This window comes from Chiloscyllium plagiosum, unplaced genomic scaffold (assembly GCF_037043375.1).
Source record: "Chiloscyllium plagiosum isolate Xiang-an unplaced genomic scaffold, Cpla_swu_hap1 HiC_scaffold_9, whole genome shotgun sequence".
Lineage (NCBI taxonomy): Eukaryota > Metazoa > Chordata > Chondrichthyes > Orectolobiformes > Hemiscylliidae > Chiloscyllium > Chiloscyllium plagiosum.
In genome coordinates this window covers 79578663-79600302 of record NW_028270147.1, presented here as the reverse complement: position 1 = coordinate 79600302, position 21640 = coordinate 79578663, and the positions used below count along the sequence as shown (strand labels likewise).

The following is a 21640-nucleotide window of genomic DNA, read 5'->3' as shown; positions in this document are numbered from 1 at the left end:
ATGGTACTAGGCAAGAATTTTCAAAATCTGATTGGGGGCAGATGTTCACAAGTAAAGGAATGGCTAGAAAATAGGAAACCTTCAGAAATTAGATAACAAGAGTCCAGAGAAAGTAGGGTGAAAGGAAAGGCTGTTAGGGTGAAAGGAAAGGCTGGTAGGTATAGAGAATGCTAAATCACTAGAGAAATTGAGGGTTTAGTTGAGAAAAAGAAGGAAGCACGTGTCAGGTATAGATAGGATAGATCAAGTGAATCCTTAGAAGAGTATAAAGGCAGTAGAGTATACTTGAGAGAGAAATCAGGAGGACAAAAAACGGACATGAGACCTCTTTGGCAAATAGAGTTAAGGGGAATCCAAACAGTATTTACAAATACATTAAGGACAAGAGGGTAACTAGGGAGAGAATAGGACCCCTCAAAGATCAGCAAGACAGCCTTTGTGTGGAGCCGCAAGAGATGGGAGAGACACTAAATGAGGGATTTGCATGTGTTTACTGTAGAAAACGATATGGAAAATATAGATTGTAGGGAAATAGATGATGACATTGTGAAAAATGTCCATATTACAGAGAAGGAAGTGCTGGATGTCTTGAGACGCAGACAAGCGAATAAATTCCCAAGACCTGATCAGGTGTACCCGAGAACTCTATAGGAAGCTAGGGAAGTAATTGCTGGGCCTCTTGCTAAGATATTTGTATTATCAATAGTCACAGGTGAGGTGCCGGAAGCCTGGAGGTGGGCTAACGTGGTGCCATTGTTTAAAAAATGTGGTAAGGACAAGCCAGGGAACTATAGACCAGTGAGCCTGATGTCAGTGGTGGGCAAGTTGTTGAAGGGAATCCTGAAGGATAGGATGTACATGTATATGGAAAAGCAAGGACTGATGTGGAATAGTCAACATGGCTTGTGCATGGGAAATCATGTCTCGTGCATGGGAAATCATGTCTCACAAACTTGATTGAATTTTTTGAAGAAGTAACAAAGAGGATTGATGAGGGCAGAGCAATGGACATGATCTATATGGACTTCATAGTTCCTGGGACACTGGTTAGCAAGGTTAGATCTCATGGAATACAGGGAGAACTAGCCATTTGGATACAGAACTGGCTCAAAGGTCGAAGACAGAGGGTGGTGGTGGAGGGTTATTTTTCAGACTAGAGGCCTGTGACCAGTGGAGTGCCTCAAGGATCGGTGTTGGGTCCACTACTTTTGATCATTTATTTAAATGATTTGGATGTGAGCATAAGAGGTATAGTTAGTAAAGTTTGCAGATGACACCAAAATTGAAGGTGTAATGGGGAGCGAAGATGGTTACCTCGGATTACAACAGGATCTTGTTCAGATGAGCCAATGGGCTGAGGATTCGCAGATGGAGTTTAATTTAGATAAATGCGAGGTGCTGCATTTTGGGAAAGCAAATCTTAGCAGGACTTATACACTTAATGGTAAGGTCCTAGGGCATGTTGCATAACAAAGCGATCTTGGAGAGCAGGTTCATAGCTCCTTGAAAGTGGAGTTGTAGGTGGATAGCTAAGTGAAGAATGGTATTTGGTATGCTTCCCTTTGTTGGTCAAAATACTGAGTACAGGAATTGGGAGGTCATGTTGTGGCTATACAGGACATTGGTTCAGCCACTTTTGGTATATTGCATGTAATTCTGGTTTTCTTCCTATCGGATGGATGGTGTGAAACTCGAAAGGGTTTAGAAAAGATTTAAAAATATGTTGCCAGCTTTGAAGGATTTGAGCTATAGGGAGAGGTTGAATAGGCGAGGGCTGTTTTCCCTGGAGCGTCGGAGGGTGAGGGAGTGACCTTATAGAGGTTTATAAGATCGTGTGGGGCATGGATAGGGTAGATAGACAAGGCCTTTTTCCCTTGGGGAGTCCAGAACTAGAGGATATAGGTTTAGGGTGAGAAGGGAAAGAAAGAAAAGGGACCCAAGGGGCAACCTTTTCACGCAGAGGATGGTGTATGTGTGGAATGGACTGCCAGAGGAAGTGGTGGAGTCTAGTACAATTGCAACATTTAAAAGGCATCTGGATGGGTATATGAATAGGATGGGTTTGGAGGAATATGGGCCGGGTGCTGGGAAGTGGGACTAGATTGGGTTGGGATAGCTGGTTGGCATGGATGAGTTAGACCGAAGGGTCTGTTTTCGTGCTGTACATCTCTATGACTCTATGAGAAGGGGTTCGAACAGGACAAATAATAACCTTCAGGTGTTGTTGAGTGTATATATGCAATGTGAAAAAATAGACTGGTCAGCCAACAGTGAACAAGTCAGCAGAATGTGTGATAATTGAGACTAATCAGGCAGCTGAAGCATAGTGACAACCATGTATCCAACTTTTCATGTGTTAAATCATCATTTCTAACTCTCATTTTCTCTGATGTCCAGAAAACTGGGATGAAAATTTATTGCCATGTAATTATCTGATCATCAGAAAAAAGACAAAAGATCAGCCAACACAATGTACAACTGTGATCAATACTTCACGTTAATGAGCTGTGCTGGGGTTACTTATAACTCTGCAAAGGACAACTTTGATTTTAAAATTCTCATCCTTGTTTGTAAATCCCTGACATCTTTAGTCTCATCCAGTCCTCCAGATTATCAGCACTCAACCTGGCTTTTCAGTCTAGATTTTAAATTGCTCCATGGTACCTTAAGCTATCAAAGCCAAATGCAAAGGAAATCCCTCCCTAGAATTTTCCATCTTCCTTTTGGTCTTGATGATTCCCTCCAAATGCCAAATATTACATAATAACCCAGCAATAAAATGCCCTAGATTGCTTTATTAAATTAAAGACAAAATTAAGCTGTTGTTGAAATTAGTGAGGTCAGTCTAAATTATATGCTTCATTTTGTAAATTGGTTTTCTTTTCAGTCTTTCTTGGATAGTTTTTCCAGCTTCCCTAGTCCGTACTGAGGCACGTTTATTCCAGGTAATTGAAAATGAGATTGCAAGAAGAATTCTTAGCAATAAAATAATAGCTTTTATCCAGCTGTTTTGTAATTGTCTTTCATTTCGAATTAATAAAGTATAATCATTAAACTTACCTGTTTAGCAAAGAAAATCTTCTCAAGTCTTGAGTCTTGGACAATGGATCCTGCTGGTTCTTCTCCTGGCTGCCACTTGAATAGGAAGATGAGGCCATGAACTGGTCTAGAAAGGATGACAAATACTGAAGTTTTCAAATGATAATTTTGTAAATCATTACATGAAATACATAAACCAATAGAAAATATACACCCATCCATCTCTATTAAAACATTAATGCGATCACTTTGATTAGACCAAATGGTTAGTATGTGGGTTCACTACTAGATATAGCAAACTATCACAAATGCACTACGACTGGGCTGAAAGTGTTTGAGGACTTGTACTTGAAAAATGCAAGTTGCTTGCTCTAGAAGCATGTTTGAAGAATTTGTACAAATATCACAAGCAGGCTGAGCAGGTGTTTAGTTCCAAATTCTGTAAATCTTTAAGCATCGGTCAAATCAAATAAAAAAATCTTTCCTTCCTATTACAACTGAGATTCCAAACGCACTTCTCTTCCATCAACGTATATACTGAATCATGATAATTCATTGAAAGCAAGCTGCTTAAGTGGTAAATTGTTGGATGGAAAATAAGGAGATGGTAGATAAACTTAACAGATATTTTGCATCACTGAAGAGAGAACACAAGTTATATCATAGAAACGTAGGTGACACAGTGGCGCAGTGGTTAGCACTGCTACCTCACAATGGCAGAGACCCGAGTTCGACTCCAACCTCGGGCAACTGTCTGTGTCAAGTTTGCATATTCTCCCCATATCTGCGTGGATTGCTAGGTAACAGGTTCTTCAGTCAGTAAAGGATTAGGAAATTAGGGGCATGAATAGATTTGATAGCCAGAGACTCTTCCCCAGGGCAGGATTGACTGCCACAAAGGGTCACAGTTTTAAGGTGTTAGGAGGAAGGTATAGAGGAAACGTCAGAGGTAGGTTCTTTACGCAGAGAGTTGTGAATGCATGGAATGCGTTGCCAGCGGTGGTGGTGGAAGCAGAGTCATTCGGGATATTTAAGTGACTGCTGGACACGCACATGGACAGCAGTGAATTGAGGGGTGTGTATATGGTCATTTTGTCTTAGATTAGATATAATCCTCAGCACAACATCATGGGCCAAAGGGCCTTTTCGATGCTGTACTTTTCTATGTTCTATGTAAATAGGAAACAAAAGGGAGGGTGGAACTGAAGAAAATTACAATAAATCATCACAGAAGCGATACTGAGCAAACTGTTGGAGATGGTGGCTGCCAAGATCTCAGGTCCTGATGGACATTGCTGTAACATCTTTATACCAGATAGTTGGTGCTTAAGGTTTAATTTAGACAGGCAGGAAGCTGGAGGAACACAGCAAGCCAAGCAGCACCAGGAGGTGAAGAAGTCATCGTTTCGGGTGTAACCCTTCTTCAGGACTGGGAGTGGGTGTAGGCGAAGCTGCAGATAAAAGGGATGGCCGGGGCAGGGTGGTGAAGAAAGGATAGATGAAGACGGGCAGAGGGTACGTCCTGGTTGGTCAATGGGAGGAATAAATTCGGTAGGTGTCTGTGATGAGTGGAAAGGAGGGGGGAGGGGCTGGGAAGGGAGCTTATTTGAAATTGGAGAACTCAATGTTGTCAATTGTCAAAATTCCCTCGACTCAGGGAAGGTTCCATTAAATTGGAAACTTGCAAGTGTAATGCCTTTATTCTCTAATAGAGGGAGACAAAAAGCAGGAAACTATAGGCCAGTCAGCTCAACATCTACCATAGGGAAGATTTTTAAAAACTTGTTACAAGCTATTATTAAAGACATTATAGCTGGGCACTCAGAAAAAATACAAGATAATTCAGGCAGTGCCAACAGCATTTTGACAGAGTCCTTTGAGGAAGTACCATGTGCTGTGGATAAAGTATTCAGAAGGAATCTGAAGTGTCACAGGTCAAATAAAAACCCATGATGTACAGGTCAACATTGTGCCATGGTTAGAAGATTGGCTAGTTAACAGGAAGCACAAGGCATAAATGGTTTACTTTGTGTGGCAAGATATAATCAGTGGAGTGCCACATTAATTCTGAAGCCTCAACCTTTTTACTATTTCTATAGCAAGAGAGAATTTAACTATCATCCTTTGATGTTCAAAGGCATTACCATCACTAAAACTCCCACTACCAATATTCTTTAGGTCACCACTGACCAGAAACTGAAATGAATGAAACATACAAATACAATGACTACAAGAGCAGGTCAGAGGCTAAGAATCCTGCAATTAGTAACTCACCTCATAATTCCCCAAAGCCTGTCCAACACCTAAATGTCAGGAGTGCGATGGAATAATTCCCACCTGCCTGGATCAGTACAGCTCCATCAATACTCAAGAAACTTGACACCATACACAAACAAGCAGCCCACTTGATTGGCACCACACCTACAAACATCCACTCACTCCACCATCCAAGTTCATAGCAGCTGCGTGCATCGCCTACAAGATGCACTGCAGAAATTCACCAAGGCTCCTTCAACAGCACCTTTCAAACACAAGACCATTTCCATCTAAAGAACAAGGGCAGCAGATACATGGGAAACTATTAACTCCAAGCTCACACTCACCATCCTGACTTGGAACTATATCACTGTTCCTTCAGTGTCAATTGGCTCAATGTTTGGAACTCCCTCCCTAACAACAGCGGTTTACGAAACCAATTCACCACAACCTTCTGAAGGACAACAATGAATGGGCAATAACCAGCCAGTGACGCGCACATCCCATGAGTGAAGTTTAAAAAAAATTACTTGGACAAAGGGACAGAAGGCATATTTGCTAAACTTGCCAATGACAGAGACAGGCAGGAATGTCAGTCATGAAGAGGACATAAGGAGGCTGTAAAGATAGATTAAGTAGGCAAAGGCCTGGCAAATATGGAATAATGTGGGAAAATGTGAAACTTATCCATTTTGGTAATAAGTATAAACAGCATACTGACTAAATGGTTAGAGTTGCAAAGCTTTGAGAGGCAGAGGGAACCAACTACCCCACTACATGAATCACAAAACGTCAGTATGCAGATTTAGCAAGTAATTAGGAAAGCTAGTAAATGTTACTGTTTATTTCGATTGAACATACATGCATGGAGAATACACTTCAATTATACAGGGCACTGATCCGACCACATCTGGAGTACTGTATACAGTAGAGGTTGCCTTATTTAAGGAAGAATATAAATGCTGTGGAAGTAGTTCAGACAAGATTTACTAGACTTATACCTGAAATGGATAAGTTGTCTTATTAGGAAAGATTTAGATTTAGGTTTTATTGTCGCATGTACTCAAATACAGGGGTACTAGAGTATAGTGAAGAGTGTACAATGTCGCTATTCCCAATACCATTTTAGGTATAAGAGTACCTAGGCACAAAATCTTAGGTATAGAAATAGAAAAATATAATTAAAAAGTTCAACACTACAGTTCTTCTTAGCATAAAGTAGAAAAATGAAGAAATAAAGTTAAAAGTTAAACATTACAGTCCTCTCTTAAGCCATGTATCTGCAGACACTCCACTCTGACCTTTCCCCACAAAGGCTTGCTCTTCCCCATGCAGGGCACACTTTCACTCATGATGGGCTAAGTCCTGCCCAGGTTCAGCAGCTGCTACAGTGCCAACAACTGCTTGGCTCATGGCGAAGGTGGGATTGCTAGACTTGCATGTTGGGAGTTCAAATGACTTGATTGAAACATAAAAGACTCTAAGGGATCTTGATAGCATGGATGTGGAAAGGATGTTTCCTCATGTGGGAGAATCTAGAATAAGGGTTCACTCATTTTAGACAGATACAGGAAGGATTATCTTTTCTCACACAGGGTCATGAGTCCTTAGAACTCTTCCTTAAAAGGTCCTTGAATATTTTTAAGGCAGAGATGGATGGATTTTTGATAAGTAAAGGACTGAGCAAGAATATAGGGTAGTCAGATCAGCCAAGATCTTATGAAAGATAGAACAGATACTTTGGGCCTTCACCTAATTTGTACTCATGTAAAAACATGTTCATTTGTTTCAGATTTATTAAACCTAGTTATAACTCTGATTCAATGACTGTATTAACCAAATATTTCACAAATTAAAACAGGAATACAACTTTCTGGTTTAGCAAAGAATGCCAATTCCATGGCTCAACATCAATCTAATGTTTTGAGCAGTCCTGCACTTTCATCAGTTTGCAGTTCATTTGGACTTTACATCCGAATAAAATTTATTATGCCAAAATACAAATTAGACTGAAATCTATTTTATCATCGGACTTCCTACCAAAACATCAGGACTTTTGGGGTTCACGATTTGTAAACTAAATACCTGTACTTAAAAGCTACTGGAAATATAAGGGCTTAAGCAGCACTCAGATGAATAAACTGATATACTTTTGATTTGTTGGCCAAAAATAATGCACCTTGAACTTTTCTTCATAGTTTTTGCATTCTACTGCGGTTTATTCAGAATAAATTTGTTTTCAGACATGAGAAAAATTGTTTAACATTTCAGAAAGATCTAAATGCACACATAATGCATGTGCTCATGCAACCAAATCATTAACCACATAGCAAAAGGTAGAGTTTTTTTAATGCCCACCACAGTCCTCTGAATATAAACATCAGATTACCATATTAGAATCATTCAAGGGCATCTTACTAAATTAATAATGGACACCTAATATTATCGCAGCTACCTTCAACATTGATTACTTTTGTACGAGTTAGTATTGCTATTAATGCATTGTGAAATTCAGGGATTAGTCAGTGGAGTACCAATAATTTAACAAAAAAAATTTATTTTTGACGTGGCCCAAATAATATTTAAATATTTAAAAATTAAAAATCTCTATATTGGACAGGAATTTTATGCAATCATTTTGCTCACATAAATAATGGACATTGAAGTTAAGCACATAAACAGTCAGAAATGGGATTATATCATGTACATCGGTTACTTGCACATTCCCACTATATATAGTGCATAGCATCTTCTCTTCAGCTCACCTAGTTTTTAAATACATCCTGAAATATAAAACTTCCTATCATGTTTCTACTGCCAATCAGTAGAAACATTTCTTTAAGATTCCTTGGTAGATTTGGATACGTTTGCGCTCTATATTTGCCACCTACTTAATGCACTTTTGGAACTATGTATTCTTAAGGTCTCAGGATTTCAGTAATATTCATATTCGTGTTGGCACAGTCAAACTTGTTTGGCATTATTTGCTCACCTCAACAAATTTGTGGTCTACATCCATCTCTGGAACAAAGTCTGCCACAGGTAGCTTTGCTGCCATATCCAAACATTGGAAAAAGGCACTTCTGCCCCAAAATAATGCGTGTTATAGAGTACTTTAAGAACTGCATCAACAGTTCCTGCTGCATAACAAATTGTCTCTTATTCAGGGGTTTTATCATTTGCAAAATTACAATTAATCATAGAATCCTAACAGTGTGGAAACAGGCCAACTGCCCAAGAAGTCCACACAGACCCACCCAGATCCATTCCGCTACCCTATTACTTACATTTACCCCTGACTAATGCATCTAACCTACTCATCCCTGAATACAATGGGCAATTCACCTAACCTGCACATCTTTGGATTGTGGGAGGAAACCCATGCGGACACTGGGAGAACGTGCAAACTCCACACACATAGTCGCCCGAGGTTGCAATTGAATCCGGGTCCCCGGCGCTGTGAGGCAGCAGTGCTAACCACTGAGCCACCCCATTGTGGAGATCAAACATGATACAACAAATAACAGCATAGCCAAGAGGCTTGACTAAAATTTTGCAAACCATTTTCCAATGTGTAATGCATTATACTTTAGAAACTCCATAACTAATCTCCACAAACAGCAAAGCTCTCCAAATAGAACCATGGTTTTTTTCCTTTCAACTACTACTAAAGCCCCAAAAAACAACAACACAGCATTGTGGAATCTGACAAATGCCAAACGAGACATTAGAAATAGGAAAGTCTAAGAGAAATCTAATAAGATTACCTTATTCATATTTCCAGGATAATCCATTATCAGATTATTCAGTTTCACACTCATACATACATACGTACATTTTAAACAAAAATTATTAAAACCTTCAATGCCTAGTAATTGAGGAGTTGGAAAAATTATTCATGAGGAACTACAAACGAAATATCAGAATATCCATACTGACAAGTACAGCAAAGGTTTTATTCCTGTAGCTTGTAATATAGTGATACCCTCTGAAGTTGGTTATTCAGCTTTGTCATTGAAAAAGCTTGCCAACTCATCCCTTTCTCCCACCCCTTCCCCATACTGATGCTTTTGCCGCTTCAAACAGTTGCTCCTCATTTACCCTGTCAAAACACTTCCTGATTTTGAAGACCTTGATTAAACCACTCCTTAATCTTTTGTGCTCTAAAAAGAACAAACCCAACTTCTTTGTTTTTCTACGTGCCTAAAATTCCTCACCTTTGGTGCCACTCTAGTTCAATCTTACCCACACCCTTTCCAAGATTTTGGCATCTCTCCTATAATGTAGTTGCCAGATCGGACACAAAACTTCGGCTGAGATATACCTGGTGTGTCATACAGCGTTAACATAGCTCCATGGCTCGTGAAGTCTATTCTTTTTAATAAAGTCTTCTTTAATGAACCTTCTCAACTTGTCCTTCTTAAAAATGAGTGCATGTTCACCCTCAAATCACTGTTTCTTAACTCCTATTAAAATTGTACTTCTGAATATTTCTTGCCTCTCCTCATTCTTCTTACCAAAGCATATCAATGTGCACTTGTGTCATACAGCATCTTCACCTGTATGCGATTTCCCCACTCTGTCCACATCCTCTTGAAGTCTGTTGCTATCCAATAGATGTTTACCATAGTGATCTTCCCTTAACCAATGTGCTGATTTCTTTACTGTATGTCTAGATAAAACAGAACTGAAACAAAAATAACAGTTTTTCAAGCTGTGTTTTACTTAGGCCTGGTTACTTACTTTAACTTGTCAAAGTGTTCTGGCTCTAGGCTCCATATTTCTTCTACCTGAACACCTTTGCACCCTGAAAAACAACAGCAGTGCTGTTAAATACTAGTCCAATTTCTTGCATATTTCTAAGATTTGTCTTATGCAGTGCCAACTAATTGTTTTAATTAGATCACCTTGGGAGGGTGGATGCCTGTGGTATTGTGGGGAACATTTAACATTGCATGATGGGAAAAAATTTGGCCAACTCTCAAGTTATAGATCAATAAGTTAAAATGGACTGTGGCAATAGGTCCGAGATAGTAAACATGACACAAGCTGAATGCATACATAATCTCTAACCTTGTAACAGCTCCTTATTTATTTGGAACTGAGATTTTAGCATAAATAAAATATCAGTGCACAGAAACAAAGTTATGGAATGATGTGATGTTTTGGAAAACTAGTCAGGCAAAGTTCAGTGTTACAAATGACAAACATTTCATGATAATTTGTCACTTCTCAGTATATTTTAAAGTATATAAATGTTATACTTTCCTTTGTATAGGCACGAAAAACGTGGAAAGCTTGGGATCCTTTGGTTTCTCCCTCTCATGTTTTTTTAGCCAAAAAAAGCTGCATGCGGTGCTTTTTTTTTAATACAGACTGAACGTTTTTCAGTTCAAGTTTGTTTTTGAATCTTTGTCTAAATGTTGAGTTTGTTCTCACAGATGCCTGCAAATTAAAGTCCAATTCAACATGCCGAGAAACTATTTCCCTTGGCTGGGAGATCTAAAATTTATAGCCACGTCTCTGAACAAGAGATTGGTCATTTAGGACAGAGATACAGAGACATTTCTTCACTCAAAAGGTTGTGAATCTTTAGAATTTTCTCTCTCAGAGAGCTATTGATGCTTAACCATTAATTACGTCCAAATCAAAGACTTATAGGTTTTTGGTTGGTAGGGGGATTAAGGGATAGTAGGGTTTGTTCAGGATGTTTCAGATGAAGCAGAGCACTGGCTGTTGAATCACATGTCCTTGTGGGCAGTCTTGAAGAGCCAAATGCACCACTTCTTCATTTTTTGTTGTAAATCTCAATTATCTGTGTTCAAAAACACCTGAATTTTATTCTCTCTCAAGGACTTTCAATACCATTTCCTCCAAATTATATAAATGTGTTATGTTGGTCTAACCTAATCACGTGACACAAATTGCTGGAGAAACTCAGCACGTCTGGCAGCATCTGTGGAAAGAAAGCAGACATGATGTTTTGGATGAACTTTCAAATTGAAAATTATAGGAAGTGCAATAGAAATATTCTTTTCTCTCTGCACCATGTCCTATGCTGAGGCATCTCAATGCAATTTCACTATTCTCCATGCTCAGAATCTATATTCCTCATCATGCATAAAGGCAAAGGGAGTTCTACACAGGTTCCAGCCTCTCAGCATACTCCGGCTGAAAGGCATTAGGCGATTTTTAGATTCGATTACTTTTTAAGATTAGATTAGATTACTTAGTATGGAAACAGGCCCTTCGGCCCAACAAGTCCACACCCACCCACCGAAGCGCAACCCACCCAGACCCATTTCCCTACATTTATCCCTTCACCTAATGCTACGGGCAATTTAGCATGGCCAATTCACCTAACCTGCACATTTTGAGACTATGGGAGGAAACCCACACAGACACGGGGAGAATGTGCAAACTCCACACAGTCAGTCGCCTGAGGTGGGAATTGAACCCAGGTCTCTGGCGCTGTGAGGCAACAGTGCTAACCACTGTGCCACCGTGCTGCCCATGGAGATATTACCCCATCATGCTTGGGGCAGCTGCCTCAAATTTTAGTGCGCAAGTTAGCACACAGTCCTGGACCTTGGAATGTATCTCTGTCTGTAACACTGGGTCCAGGACAACTCTTTGTATAAAAATGTCATTCATTGAGTTGATGGACCTTGAACAGGTTGTGTTCAAGTTGGTTATGTTGGTTTGATGTGCATCCGAGAGCTGCCCAGCACACTGCATCATAGAGCTGTGAATGATGAACCGCAAATGAACTATTTAATCTCTCAAGAACCTCTTTACAAAGGCACAGTCCAAAAGGAGGTACCCCAACAGTCTCTTCCCCCACCACAGACACATCAACAGCAGTGTGAGAAAGTGTATGACTCTGTGCAGATAGGAAGATTATGACTGGAAAGACATTTCTCACTACTAGTTAAGCTGCATCTTGGGGCTTATTTGTAATGTAGCATTCTAATGGGAACCAACTGACAGGATCAGTCCTTTCCTTTTATTGCAGGGTCTCTAGGATGTTTCACGTTAACCACTACTTAAGAAAGCTGTAGTTAAAAGGTATTGTTCTGTACAAATATTTCCAAGAGGGACAGAGTGTGGTGAGATGTAACTATTTGGAGCATTCCAGCTCAATGTGGACAAACCCATTGTTCACAATATTCGGAACAGGTAGAACCTCAGCATGTTGCGCTATTTGATGGTTTGCACACCAAGAGTCTATACATAGCCATCATGATGACGTTAACATTTGCTCTCCGTATTTTATCTCCTCTATCTGGAGGTTTGTATGTCATGCCTCTGTGAACGCAGTCCATTTGACATTTAAGGCCATCATGTTCATTGCATCAATTACACAATTAAGCAATACCTTCCATTTGAGTACTCTGCCCTAGATCTTTGGCTCTTTGTCAGCTTCAACCCAACTTGCTTCTTTTGGCAGTTTTTTGTCAGTGGTGGCTTGCCATCTTCTTTCATTCTCAGGGTAGGAAAAGTAGATAGGTCCCAAGTCTACCCCAGTCAGAACAGAAATCAATACAATGCTGTTGGTATTATTCTGGACCGCTGAGCCAACTGAGCTAACCGACCCCAAGTCATTAATAAGTACCTTCTACTTAACAGTATGAAAATGAAAAAAAATTAATTTGCTTCATTATAACCTTTTAAATTTATTCACTGGTACTGATAGCAAAACCAGCATTTATTACACATTTCTAATTGCTCTTGAGAATCTGGCATTCAGATTTTTTTGAACCATCAGTGTACTTAGGGAGTGAGTTCAACAATTTTGACCTAATGAAAGAACAGTGAGACACTGAGTCCTGGAAATGTGCTTGAACAATGACAGAAACTTGACTCAAAAAAAGAGCAGTACTGGGTATTAAATATTCAAGGAGACAAATCATTCAGAAAGGATAGAGAAGGGAAAAAAAACTATACTGACAAATGCAAACATTATACTATTGGAGAGAGAGGATACCCCAGATGGATCAAGAACTAAATCGAGTTGATAGCTTTACTCTTTCAACAAAGCGTCAGTAGTGGTAGATGTTTAAAGGTGTGGTACCAATCAAGTGGGCCACAACATCATGGATGGTTTCAAACTTCTTGAGTGTTGTTGGAACTCGTCCAAGAGTATTCCATCGCACTTCTGACTCATGCCCTCTAAATGTGGACAAGCTTTGGGGAACCAAGAGGTGAGGCACTCACTGCAGTATTCCTAATCTCTGGTCTGCTATTATCCAGTTCATTTTCTGGTCAATGGTGACTCCCAAAATATTGGAACTGGGGATTCAGTGATGGTAACAGACAGTAAGATAGTTAATTCTATTTTCACATTTGTGTGTTACATGTCACTTTCAGTCCAAATCTGGATATTGTCCAGGTCTTCTTGCATTTGAACATAGTCTGTTTCAGTATGACTCATCAGATTCCCTACTTCGACCTTTTGATGGAAGGTTATCAATGAAGATGTTTAAGACAGTTGGATCTAAGACACTAGCCTGACAAACTCCTGCACAGATGTTACAGAACTGAGACACCAACTGACCTCCAAGTAACACTTTGTGCTACGTATGACTCCAACCAGGGAAGTGTTCCTATTTACTCCAGTTTTGTTCAGGCTCCTCAACACCATAGTCAGTTAAATGCAGCCTTGATACCTACTGCAGTAGGTATTTCATCTCACCTCTGGGATTCCGTTCTTTTGTCCTTGTTTGAACCAAGGCTGCACTAAGGTCAGGAGTTGAGTGGCCCTGACGGAACCCAATCTGAGCATTAGTGGGCTGGTTAGGGCAAAGCAAGCAAAGTTATTACAAACGAGACGTAATATCTTTCAAACTTCGCCTCACCTTTTGCGGCCTTGAAATCGTGTCGCGAGGTGAGTACTGGCAACATTTAAATTCTGTTGCACTGCCAAACAAAACTATCAACTCTCTCCCAAGCTCGCTGGAGAGGAAGCTCAAAGATTGGGCCTAACTTGACACGCTCCAGTGCGAGCAAAACTGCAACGAAAGCCAGACAAATGACCAAAAGGAAACAACAACTGCCCGGGAGGAAAGAAAAAAACAAAATCAGTACGATCACTCCGCTGGTGCAGTTATGCTCAAGTAATGCTTCCTGCTCCTTCGAGACAGCAATGAGTGGACCTGCAGTCAGCTCCAGGCTGCAGCAAGCAGGCCAGAGGCAGCAGCTCGCTCGCTCTCCCTCTCTCAGTGTCATCTTGGCCACTCGCCCTCCAGCTCCATCCCTATCGGCCGCTACCGCTAAACCACGCGAAGAGCACAGGAGTGTTTACGGCCGTACCGAAACCCTTGATTAGCTCTGTGAAAACTCCGGGATCACTTTCCATCAGGCACCATTCCCCGGCACTGCCCGCCATTTCTGCAGCATGCGCCTGCGATTCGCACTGGGCTGGTAAACTCCCGGAGTACAGGAGGCCAACACAGCCTTCCCGGCACACCCCGCGCCCCGGCCACCCCCCCCCACCAACCTCAACCCCAACCCGCCTCGGCCACGCCTACCCATCGTCCACGCAAGCGCGCCGCTGGTTTCCACGACAACCGACAGCAAGCTGGACCATGGCAGGAGGAGATTGACAGCAGGGATACTGAAGGTCTCGTAGCATCCTATCTCACCCTATCATTGATGTGGAGGTGTGGGAGTTGGACTGGGGTGGACAAAGTTAAAAATCACACAACACCAGGTTATAGTCCAACAGGTTTATTTGGAAGCACTAGCTTTCAGGTGACTAGTTAACTTCATCCTATCATTGTCAACTCTCCGAGATTGAATGAAACACTTCCCTCCTAGGCATGACTGCAAAACAACCTGGACATTACCAAAGAAAAAGTGTATTTGATTTTCTTTGAACACTGTGTTCTATTTTGTTATCAGTTGGACCGGTGATAGGGAGAAAGTACAGGCAATTCCCCAAAGCACGTATTTCTACAACACCAATTAGCTTTAAAATGATTGCCTGATTTGGACTGATATTTGTAAAATACAAACTTTCCATAGCTGTATTGACTAGAACATTATTCCGGCCCCAATAGTTTAAATGGTGCCGGTATTGCACAATTTCCTCATAAAGCAAGATCTCACAGCAACCAAACTATGGTGTTATAAGAGAACTACCTATATCTGAGGAGACCAGTTTTAGTTGGTGGATATTTTCAATATGGAAGTCATAGAGTCATACAACATGGAAATAGACCCTACAGTTCAAATCATCCATGCCGACCAGATATCTTAAATTAATCTAGTCCCATTTGCCAGCATTTTGCCCATATTGCTCCAAACCCTTCCTGTTCATATACTCATCCAGATGCCTTTTAAATGTTGTAATTGTACTGGCCTCCACCACTTCCTCTGGCAGCTCATTCCATACATGCACCACCCTCTTTGTGAAAACGTTGCCCCTTAGGTCCCTTTGAAATCTTTCTCCTCTCACTTTAAACCAACACCCTCTAGTTTTGGATTCCCCCACCCCAGGGAAAACAGGTTGTCTATTCACCCTATGCACGTCCCTCATTATTTTATAAACTTTTATATGGTCACCCCCTCAGCCTCTAGTCTTTTCAGCCTCTCCCGATTGCACAAACATTCCAACCCTGGCAACATCCTTGTAACTTTTTTCTGAACCCTTTAAAGTTTCATAACATCCTTCCGGTGAACCAATGGAAAAATATTATGAACTTGGGTATCTTCTGGACATCTTTGGATACCTCTTCTGTTGATAAAGACATTGCTATGTTGCTCTTTGCTACTACTCTCTTTGTTTCTACTCTCTGAGAACAACCCCGATATTTGTGGAGAACTCAGCAGGCATGGGAGCATCTGTGCAGAGAAAGCAGGCGTAACGTTTCAAATCCAGTGACACTTCCTCAGAACTACTATTTATTAACTTCCTCTGTCACATTTTGGGTTTTCAGGCACAGTCACCAGAGGGAGAATCTTGATGTAATACTTTTTTAAAAATGCCATTAATGAGCTAAATATGGAGCTCAAGGAGCTGCATTCACAGAACAGCTGGTTTCATAGCCTTAGACCAGATTTTTGATGAGGAGAACATCTAAGCCAACTCTTGAAAACAAAGATAACTTTGCATTCTAGTTATTGCTCAGACGTTTGGCTGCTGTAATCATCCTATTAATTTGAACTCAGTGAGAGTCACTAACAATTTAAACTGGTGGATTTTTGTGATGGAATATGGTGTCTGCGTGGGTTTCCTCCGGGTGCTCCGGTTTCCTCCCACAGTCCAAAAATGCGCAGATTAGGTGAATTGGCCATGCTAAATTGCCCGTAGTGTCAGGTGATGGGGTAAATGTAGGGGAATGGGTCTGGGTGGGTTGCGCTTCGGCGGGTCGGTGTGGACTTGTTGGGCCGAAGGGCCTGTTTCCACATTGTAAGTAATCTAATCTAAAATGGTGTGTCTATTTTTATATCATTACTGTAGTTAAGTATTACAGAGGAAATATGATCATCACTGTTGTTCTGTACATTTACTTAACCAATGAATTACAGCGGTGGTTAGACTTAAAGAAGAAGCTGACATCATGCAAAGACCGGTCAGCAAGTTCTATCAGCAATATGAGGGGCTATTGTTCCAGGCTCATCACAAGCTAATCTGCAAATTGACAAGAATTTGAACATGAGACCATTTACTACAAGAAGAGGAACAGCAGAGAATATCTAACATGGTAATAATAAATAATTATATATGTACTAATTCAATGGGGATAAAGAGGGGTTGAGGACATAGGATATAAATGGAGATGTAACATTAAGATACCTGGATAGCAAGACATGATAAGGTTTAAATTTTCTTAGAGGTGACAACCTTTTTTGCATATAAAGGTTTATCATAAAACAAGTTTGTGTTAGCAGAAGAAAAGTCGTGTGAATTAAAAGGATTATTGCAGTTATCTTGCTTCAGAGTTCACCAATTGCTTTAACTCTCAGTTAATTAGCACGGTATCTTGCTTAGCTAAACTGATGCCTTACCATCTTGAAAATAGATTATGGTGGCTTTCAAGTATTTAATTTGGACATCAGGAGAGAGAGGCAGGTCCAGTGCACTGAAACCAGCACAGCTAGAGGAAGTCAGCAGGTCTGGCAGCTGTGAAGAGAGAAGGCAGAATTTATGTTCACATTTAATGACTCTTCTTCAGAACTGAGTCTCTCCAGCATTCTCTGTATTTGTTTCAGACTTTCAACATTCACAGTAGATTGTTTTTATTCCAATGCATTATGGGCTATGCTAAAACAGAGAAGCCAGTTTAAAGCAGCTGATGTCATAGAGTAGTGACTGATTGATTCAGAGGCAGAAATAAAGAATGATGTTTTCAGATTTATAATTTGGCAGAACAGAAGAATTTTCACTTTTCAGAGTTGGCATTATAAAAGAAAAAAATGTAGACTTGCAACATTTAGGGATAGGATTTGTTCTTACATGGAAAAGACCCTGCATCACTATGCTTCCAGCAGACTTGCAATTACATATATACATAAAACCATCATAGATGCAAATATTCAGCCTATGTGGTTCACACCATATAAAATTAAGAACCAAATGTGTATATTTGACAAAGTGGAGGCTATAGACTGACAATATTTGGGTATCGTAATAAAATCTGCAAGTGTCAAAGCCAGCACTTCAGCCAAGATATTCCAATGCAGGAATGACACAATCACTCAACAGTATTGAAAATTCCTTGCATTTCTTACTCATAAAAGGAAAACAAGTGTAATCATATTTGGATATATCCACAAAAGAATCAACACTGCCACAATTGCCTGAATGGTTCCTTCTGGGTGGTATCAGTCTATGATTCTAAGAATCAGTATAGCTCAAACAGCCTCAATAATGAAAAAGGTAACTATTCTCCTAGAATGTAATGACAAATCATTGACAACTTCCTTGCCAATATTAGTTTGATTCTATCAGAATCACTTGGCTCCAGAAATCAACACAGGTCTGTTCCAGACACTGAAAACAAGGGGTTAATGCCATATGAGTGGTGAGAATAAGGAGGTAGCATTTAACTGAATATGGTACAAAACAATGCCAGAAAATCTGAGATAAGTTATAGATGGTGCAAAGGCAATTAAGGCCTTGAAAGCTGTACAGAAAGATGATCATGGTTGTTGGAAGTCAAACAAAAATAAATGTGAATATTAGTTTAAGAGAACAATTAAGAAAATGAGGAAAATTTCCAATTAATCTAAAATCTTTAAAGTACTGTTTACAGTAAATTAACAATCAATACTGTTTTGGAGTCAGGGAAGCTTTTCATACCTCGATCTCTCAGGTGAGCCTAGCAGTTGTGGAAGCATCATGGTTATCGATGATTGTCACCTGCTCCCTCTACAAGATGAGTGGGACGTACCCAATACGGTAAGAGAAAGGCAGGCAGCCAGAGTCTGAGGAAGTGTCACTGGACCTAAAAGGTTAATTTGGAGTTCTCTCCACAGATGTTGCCAGATCTACTGAGCTTTTCCAGATATTTCTGATTTCGTTTGTGAGCCATAAACATACCTCCAGTACTTCCAAACCCATCCTGGACCTGTAAATTACTGTCTTTGGTTGGTCATGACTGAGGGACTTGCAGGCCTGCTAACCTCAGATTCTTTTGGAATCCAGGACTGGGATGGTCGAGAAGAAAATAAAGTCCTTCTGGTTGAAAGGATAAGAAATATAAGGCGGAGGTGAGAAAAGGGGGCAATGGTCTTTTCTTTCCCCTCTGGCCACTGTGAGTTGTTACCTGTGGGGCCAGGGATGAAGAGAGGAAGATGAGGTCAGTTCTCGCTTCGGCCAGTGGTGGCGCTGCGGCCGGAGGATCTGATTGGTTGGCAGTGACGTCACCGCGAGTGGAAGCCCGGATGTTGCTGTGGTAACGAGAGAGTGGTGTACAGACAGAGGTTAAGGGGGTACACCTTCCGTTGAGTGTATGCCGTTATCCGACACATCCCAACGGTAGGGATCGCAGTATGGAGGTAATCTCACTTTAGTTTACCGGTGTCACTGGTTAATATTTGGTCTCGCCGCTTACCCGGGATTTAAAGTGCCCCCACCCAGGACCAGATAACCGAAAGGGGTTGTCGTGATTCATTCGCTGCTGACTGGGATAAGGCAGGCCTCTAATGACTGAGGGGCTGAAAGATGTTCACGTTTCCTGTCGTCTTTTACACAGGCGCCCTATAATATGATACACCATTCATTATAGACGCTAATAGTGGCACTTGAGCCTTGAAACTTTTGTTATGATAAAGGAGTCTCAGCAACCGCTCCCTACCTTTTCAATGTAACTGGCTACTGCCACCCCACTGCACGCTAGCCGTGGAGATCAGAAATTTGGACCGTTTAGTATGTGAGAGCCACAGATCTGCCGACTTGACGCGCATTAGAATTGTTTTCAAGTATAGTCTTCGTTTTTATTAATTACGACGCCTTTGAAATTCAACCCCAAAGGTACAAGGACGTTCAAAATATCTTCAACGAACAGTTAAGTGGTTGGTACGAAATAATATAAAAATGCTCAGCAAGCATCGTACATGAATCCCAGTGTCTTTGGAACGAGGATAGTAATTGGCTAAAAGAGTGAGCTTGCCATATGTAGAATCGTGAAGTTCGTGGGGTGAATTCTTGCAGTATAGTATAGAAATGTTTTGTATTAGAATATTGTTTTTGGAATTTGATATACTCACTCCAATTGAGTTTGACATTTAGTCTTAACTGTGAGACATCCAGGAATGATCAGGATACTTGTTTTGCTTAAGGTTCTGACAGCTGAGTATGTGTTTGAAATGCAAGCTGCCTAGAGGTAATATTTTTCTTTTTAATGTATTGAAATGGAAAATGTTGAAATCAGCATGCAAAAGAAGCCTGATTTAATTCCCACTCACCTTTATTTTATAACCATATCTGTAATAGCATGGGGCAAATATTTACAATTGATTTGCCCATGTAAATTTACACCAGTTTTCAAAAAATATTCTTTTTTTGGTTTTGTTATGGTACTGCACATTTTTAATGATTCCTTTTTTATGAAAAACATAATATTGTGCACATGAAATCATTCACAACTTAATGCAACTCTATTGAATACAAACATTTTCAGGTACAAAAAGAATGACTTGCAATTATAGATTTTTTACTCAACCTGTTGAGACACCATGTGACAAGTATCTGGGGAGGCAAACGAATCCAGACCTTCTGGAGACTTGCGATTATATAGTGTCTTTTTCAACCACTGCACATCTCAAATTGCTGAACGGCAATGGAATATTTTGTGTGGTCACTGCTATAATATAAGAAATGGGCTAATATAGCAAATTCCCACAACAAGCAATGTGCTAATGACTAGATAATATTTTTATTGTCTTGTTGATTGAGTGACAGTTGTTGCTAATGTAGTGTGGATAATGGTTCTGCTCTTTTTTGAAATCGTATTATGATTTTTGTTGCATCCATCTGAGATGAAAAACTTTAACATTTTATAGAAAATCTATGTTAACAAGATCCAAGCTTGAATTAGCAACAGAAAGGCAGCACTTCACCTTGACATAAAATTTTACTAACTTGCAGTGTTACAGTTCTCCTTTTCCCACTCCCAACTATTCCCCTATACATATGTACGTATCTCCAGACAATTAATCAATCAATTAGCACCTGCACTCATTTCCCTTTTAACCCTAGTTGCTTGATATTAACAATTCATTTTTCCTTAAATAAAACACTTACGTACTTTGTGTTAAAATACAATCATCCTTTTATATTCACTCAACATGTTTAATTACCAAAAAAAACAAAAATTGATTTTCATATTCTTGCAACACCATAAATCTCTTTTTGAGGTCAAAATTATTTCTTGGAACAGCACTTTTTGTAAAATAATCTGACAATTAATGACTTCTATCAAAACAATTTACCTCACATCTTTTTTGTTTCCCAGCATTTCATTTATATTTACAAAGTCAATCCTCAAAACATTTTCAGCATGCATTTACTGAACAAACATTGTGTAAAGGGAATGGTTATTCATAAAACATCCTCTGAATAAACATTTCTCAGATTGCCCTCATACAGGGTTTCCTTTAGGAAGGCTGCGATATAGTGGTAATGTCACTGGACAAGTAATTCAGAACCCATGGCTAAAGTTTTGAAGATATGAGTTTGAATTCCACCATAGCAGATGGTAAAATTTGAATTTCATTAAAAACAATTTCTGGAATAAAGGCCCAGCATAATGGTGCTGAAAATGTGTTGCTGGAAAAGCGCAGCAGGTCAGGCAGCATCCAGGGAACAGGAGAATCGACGTTTCGGGCACAAGCGCTT

General features: G+C 40.1%; 2 protein-coding genes across 6 annotated transcripts in view; one reads left to right on the top strand and one right to left on the bottom strand.

Annotated features, from left to right (window-relative positions):
* uchl5 (ubiquitin carboxyl-terminal hydrolase L5) overlaps window positions 1–14762 on the bottom strand; it is a 44925-nt gene extending 30163 nt beyond the window's left edge. Inside the window, exons 1-3 of one of the 2 annotated variants that reach the window (XM_043699817.2) lie at window positions 14608–14762; window positions 10039–10102; window positions 3061–3166 (exon numbers count right to left, since the gene is read on the bottom strand). In XM_043699817.2, the coding sequence (XP_043555752.1) occupies window positions 3061–3166; window positions 10039–10102; window positions 14608–14683 (246 nt within the window). In that variant the 5' untranslated portion in view covers window positions 14684–14762. Of the gene's footprint in view, window positions 1–3060; window positions 3167–10038; window positions 10103–14153; window positions 14552–14607 lie in introns of those variants that run through there. The other variant, XM_043699818.2, reaches the window with a different exon arrangement.
* Window positions 14763–19188: 4426 nt separating this feature from the next.
* ro60 (Ro60, Y RNA binding protein) overlaps window positions 19189–21640 on the top strand; it is a 45238-nt gene continuing 42786 nt past the window's right edge. The window contains exon 1 of one of the 4 annotated variants that reach the window (XM_043699809.2): window positions 19189–19299. In XM_043699809.2, the coding sequence (XP_043555744.1) occupies window positions 19294–19299 (6 nt within the window). In that variant the 5' untranslated portion in view covers window positions 19189–19293. Of the gene's footprint in view, window positions 19300–19360; window positions 19808–20076; window positions 20127–21640 lie in introns of those variants that run through there. The other 3 variants (XM_043699811.2, XM_043699810.2, XM_043699813.2) reach the window with 3 other exon arrangements.